The 5,310-nt window shown below is 43.9% G+C and overlaps 1 protein-coding gene across 1 annotated transcript; it reads right to left on the bottom strand.

Annotated features, from left to right (window-relative positions):
• Positions 1 to 2,909: 2,909 nt before the first annotated feature.
• Positions 2,910 to 4,553, bottom strand: LOC139465169 (uncharacterized PPE family protein PPE21-like). Its single transcript, XM_071246858.1, has 2 exons — positions 4,535 to 4,553; positions 2,910 to 3,586 (listed from the first exon to the last, which is right to left on the bottom strand). Exons 1-2 carry the CDS (start codon positions 4,551 to 4,553, stop codon positions 2,910 to 2,912), a joined length of 696 nt encoding a protein of 231 aa, XP_071102959.1.
• Between the last annotated feature and the right edge of the window lie 757 nt (positions 4,554 to 5,310).

Below are 5,310 nucleotides of genomic sequence, written 5' to 3'. Positions count from 1 at the left end.
GCAGCCACACACACAGACACAGACACACACACACACACACACACGTGCATGCACGTCGCTATATAAGTGCAATAATCTAGGACGCGACGTTAAACCCAATTTCATCTCACCTCAGCTCCCTGGGAAATATACAACCCAAGGTGCCTGTGAGGCGGTAGAAGATTAACAGTAACTGCCTTCTCACCTACCGGGTACCCATTCACTGCTGGGCCGCTCGCACCAGTACTGTTGCAGCGTGGGGCAAAGAGAACGTACCCATGGAGAATAGAACTTGGCGGGGGTGCACCTTAACAGATGAGCCACCCTACAATGGCACTGAAATTCGCTTTGCAGAGTTGCGTCCCTTTCGCACACTAGAAATTTATTATTGTGGGTTCAAATCGCGGTCACTCACTCACATACTACACTACACCACAACACACCACAACACAACACAACACACCACACCACACCACAACACACCACACCATCCTCTCCAAACCATCGCAACAATCGAACATATCGATTCTTACGCACGCCACTAGCTTAAAAGCCTTTTGTGCACATTAATCGATAAATAAAGAGTTTCCGATACTGATCAATTCGATATCGTTTTTGTTGTTTACATAAGTTGGCTTCTTCTCAACATAGAGTCAATATGAATGTTGAAATTACATATATTCCTGTTCTCAAATTGATTAGCACAATTATTCTAATAAAACACGTGTATGCATAACAGTCTGACTATTTACAGGATAAATTTTACACATCATCAACATATATACTAAACTCAAGTGGGTGATTAAGTTCAGTTTCATTGCGTTCCCTTATAGATTAACTGTAATGCTTATACATATATATATATGGCTTGTACACATATACACATATACACGATCTGTGTACGAAATATACTAATCGAAAGAAGTTAAGGATCACCCAATTTTTTTCTATTACTATAGTTAATCTCTCATGCCATCACAATCTGCTGATCCTTAACTTCTTTTGAGTAGTATACATTCGTACCGAGAAAGGGTAGTTGTTTACTGCGCATCTTTGCGCGCAGACGCGCACGCGCCATTTTGTTTTTCGATTCCTACAATTATAAACCATAGGAAGATTTTAAAGTTTCCATGCATCAATACCCTGTGATCCTCAAAAGGCTCAAATAAGGCATTGGGAGAAACGTCTTTGATTTTCTGTAAGAAATGCTAATGATGGGCCGACTGTAGAGATTAAGATCTGGTTCAATCACCGAGTCTGCTTTGAGAAGCACGTTAAGAATGCATCTGTAATGTTGTTTGTCCCCAGAGTTCGTGGATGGGTGGTAATGTGTAAAACGTTCAACTCAAGCCGATGCCGGCCTCAGAGAAATTACATCGCATTGAATGATGGTCGGCGTTTGTTTTTTCTGTACTAAAAACAATAAAACAATTCAGCGTATAACTGCGTTCACTGATACACTGAATAATACATGAAGATCCCGAATCTGCGTGCTGCAGAAGTCGCAGCGTCCGTAATGACGTCGGAACCTGTCGCTGTTGCCGGCGTTGGGCCATGTGACCAAACGCTACTGTGTGTTTTGCCCTTCAAATCAGCCGCACCTAATCACAGGTGGTGAAAATAATAGGAACGAGCAGTCAGATTGTAAGTTCCATCAATGCACCTAGTGTTTGGGAATCTGATAAGCATGTCGTTCCAGGGGTCACCCGTCGTGAGTGAAGGTTGAGATGTAACTATAGATCACTGACGTTCTACGACGTCTGATGAAGTTCATCATGTTATTTCCTGGTCTTCATTTTGTGTCTGTTAACATGTCCAACACTTTTTCTTTCTTTGTGTCTCTGTACCTCTTTCTCTTCTTTCGTTCCCCCTTTACCACTGTCTCTCTCTGACTCTCTACCTCTGTTTGTCTCTCTCCGCCTCTCTCTCTGTTCCTCTGTCTGTCTCTATCCTTTTCTGTCTCTGCCTCTCTGTCTGTCTGTCTTCCCCTCTCTGTACCTCTTTCGCTTCTCTCTCTCTCTCTCTTTGTTCCCCTATCCCCCTTACTGTCTATGCCTCTCTCTCCCTTTCTCCCCTGTGTCGCCTCTCTGTGTATCTGCCCGTCTGTCTCTCCCTCTCTCTCGTCTCTGTACCTCTTTCACCCCCCCCCTCTCTCTCTCTCTCTGTGCCTCTGTCTCACGCTCTCTCGTATCTGTACCTCTTTCACTTATCTCGTTCTCTCTCTCCCCTCTGTCTCTCTCACTCTCTCCGTCTCGCTATCTCTATATATATGTTCCCTTGTCTCCCTTACTGTCTGTGCCTCTCTCTCCCTTTCTCTCTGTGACTCTCTTGCCCGTCTGTCTCCCCCCCCCCCCCCCCTCTCTCTCTCTCCCTGTGCCTCTGTCGCACGCTCTCTCGTATCTGTACCTCTCTCACCTCTCTCTCGCTCTCTCTCTCTCTCTCTCTCTCTGAGCCTTGTCGTAAGACACGAGTCTAGGGAAGAGTCCAGTCGATGACCGAGACACTAGGCTAGACTCCCCACAGTGTTATCAAACATGTCCAGTGTGGGAGACGATGAGTCGCGGCGCTGTATGGAGATCATGCGCATGGTCGTCTGCTGCTTCTCTGTCACAGAGTTTCGACCCGGGAGCAGACGACTGAATTAAACATGACCACTGAGAACAAATAAGACCAGCCGACACAGCCGAGAATGACAGAGGTTATCTTGTGGTCAACTTTCATAAAGCCAGGATTTGTTTGTGCAATCTGAGGGTCGAATTTGAAGCTCCGGACTCGTGTTTGATGACTACTGATTGGTATACATATGAGTGGCTAGATTGTCAATCAGAGGCCAAGCATCACCATCAACATTACCACTGGTGCCCCTCACAATAATCATAGTCATCGTCGTATCCATATATTGATAATCATCATTTTCATGGATAATCATATTAATCCAGGTGCCCGTCTGCATTATCATATTCACCCAGGTGCTCGTCTGCATTATCATATTCATCCAGGTGCCCGTCTGCATTATCATATTCACCCAGGTGCCCGTCTGCATTATCATATTCACCCAGGTGCCCGTCTGCATTATCATATTCACCCAGGTGTCCGTCTGCATTATCATATTCACCCAGGTGCCCGTCTGCATAATCATATTCACCCAGGTGCCCGTCTGCATAATCATATTCACCCAGGTGCCCGTTTGCATTATCATATTCACCCAGGTGCCCGTCTGCATAATCATATTCACCCAGGTGCCCGTCAGCATTATCATATTCATCCAGGTGCCCGTCTGCATTATCATATTCATCCAGGTGCCCGTCTGCATTATCATATTCTTCCAGGTGCCCGTCTGCATTATCATATTCACCCAGGTGCCCGTCTGCATTATCATATTCACCCAGGTGCCTGTCTGCATTATCATATTCATCCAGGTGAGCGTCTGCATTATCATATTCACCCAGGTGCCCGTCGGCATAATCATATTCTCCCAGGTGCCCGTCTGCATTATCATATTCATCCAGGTGCCTGTCTGCATTGTCATATTCATCAAGGTGCCCGTCTGCATTGTCATATTCATCCAGGTGAGCGTCTGCTTTATCATATTCACCCAGGTGCCCGTCTGCATTATCATATTCATTGCATTCGACACTTCTTCACTCGTTTCATCTGTATTATTAAAATCGTTGCCTTCCTATATGAAGAACACATTCATTGTGGTATTCATCATCTGCATAAACACATTCATTGTGGTATTCATCATCTGCATAAACAGATTAATTGTCGTATTCAACATCTGCATAAACAGATTAATTGTCATATAATCATCTGCATTAACAGATTAATTGTCGTGTTCAACATCTGCATAAACATATTCATTGTCGTATTCAACATCTGCATAAACACATTCATTTTCGTATTCAACATCTGCATAAACAGATTCATTGTCGTATTTAACATCTGCATAAACAAATTCATAGTCAGGTTTATTATCTGCCTAAGCACATTCATTGTCGTGTTCACCATCTGCATCAACAGATTAATTGTCATATAATCATCTACATAAACAAATTCATTGTTGTGTTCATAATCTGTGTGTGTGTGCGTGTGCGCGTGTGTGCGTGCGTGCGTGCGTGCGTGCGTGCGTGTGCAATATCACAGCGAGGGACACCAACAATAGGCTTCACACATTGCACCCGTGTGGGAATCGACTCCGGGCCTTCGGCGTGAGGAACAAACACGTTAACCACAGGGCCACCCAAATACCAAAGGACAGTCTGAGTAAACTTCAGAGGACAAAATATCCCCCTTCTCAGTTCCTTAACACTTTTTAACTTGAAATTGAAATATTCCCCTTAAAGAACGCAGTACGTTTCAGACCCGCATCTCCAACCTAAACAGTTAAGCAACATTACAAGCTATAAGAAACTGCTTAGTCAGCGAAATCACCCCTACCTGCTGACAACGTTCAGTTTACTCTCGTCTTGATGGAGCGAAAACTGCTTTTATATTTTAGTTTCGAGGTTAATGAGTCTTTGTAACTTTTCATGGCAGTTTTAAAACACATTACCTTCTGTGTAGTACGTCATTTTACCCCAAACGGCAAATAAACAAATTGAACCTTTATCGACACTACAGCTATGAAACGACTATTCGCGCAACGTGACGCGAGGCTATTGAGTAGGCCGTATCCTAACTATCCCTGGTGGCTGATGGCGACGAGAGTTCACTGTTGATGGGCAGTTGATTAATCTAGGTTATCTCCCTTTGCAATATCAATTTCCCGTAAGTCATCAACGCCGAAGCATTTAATTTATAGCCGAAACACGCCGATTCACACAATCGTTTCACACGCAAAATTTTGATAGAGTGCAAAAACCACTCTACATAATTGGAATGCATTGCATAAAACATGCATAAAACGATAGTTAATCTCCTTGTGTAAAGCCACAGTGAAAAGGTCGAATGAGAAATCACAGCTGCGTTTTCGCGATCCTCACCATCAGTGTGTTTTAAAGTATGTACGACGATCGCCAATAATATTGTTTGTTTGTTTGTTGTTGAAGGCCGCACTCAGAAATATTCAGGCTATGTGACGACGGCATGTAAATAATCGAGTCAGGACCAGATAATCTTGTGATTGACATCATGAGCATCGATCTACACATTTGGGATACACTGACATGCATCAACTAAGCCAGCGAGCCTGACCGCCCGATCCCGTTAGTCGCGTCTAACAAGCGTGTGTTGCTGAAAACCAATTTTATCCCGGTTCATCACGGGTTCAAGGATAGTTTATATCATTTTTAATAGCCTTGTGGCGACATTTGCAGATAATGTTATTAA

Source organism: Haliotis cracherodii, unplaced genomic scaffold (genome assembly GCF_022045235.1).
Source record: "Haliotis cracherodii isolate W230 unplaced genomic scaffold, xgHalCrac1.p SCAF_17, whole genome shotgun sequence".
In the NCBI taxonomy this organism is placed as follows: Eukaryota; Metazoa; Mollusca; class Gastropoda; order Lepetellida; family Haliotidae; genus Haliotis; species Haliotis cracherodii.
This window is presented reverse-complemented; position numbering and strand designations above follow the sequence as displayed.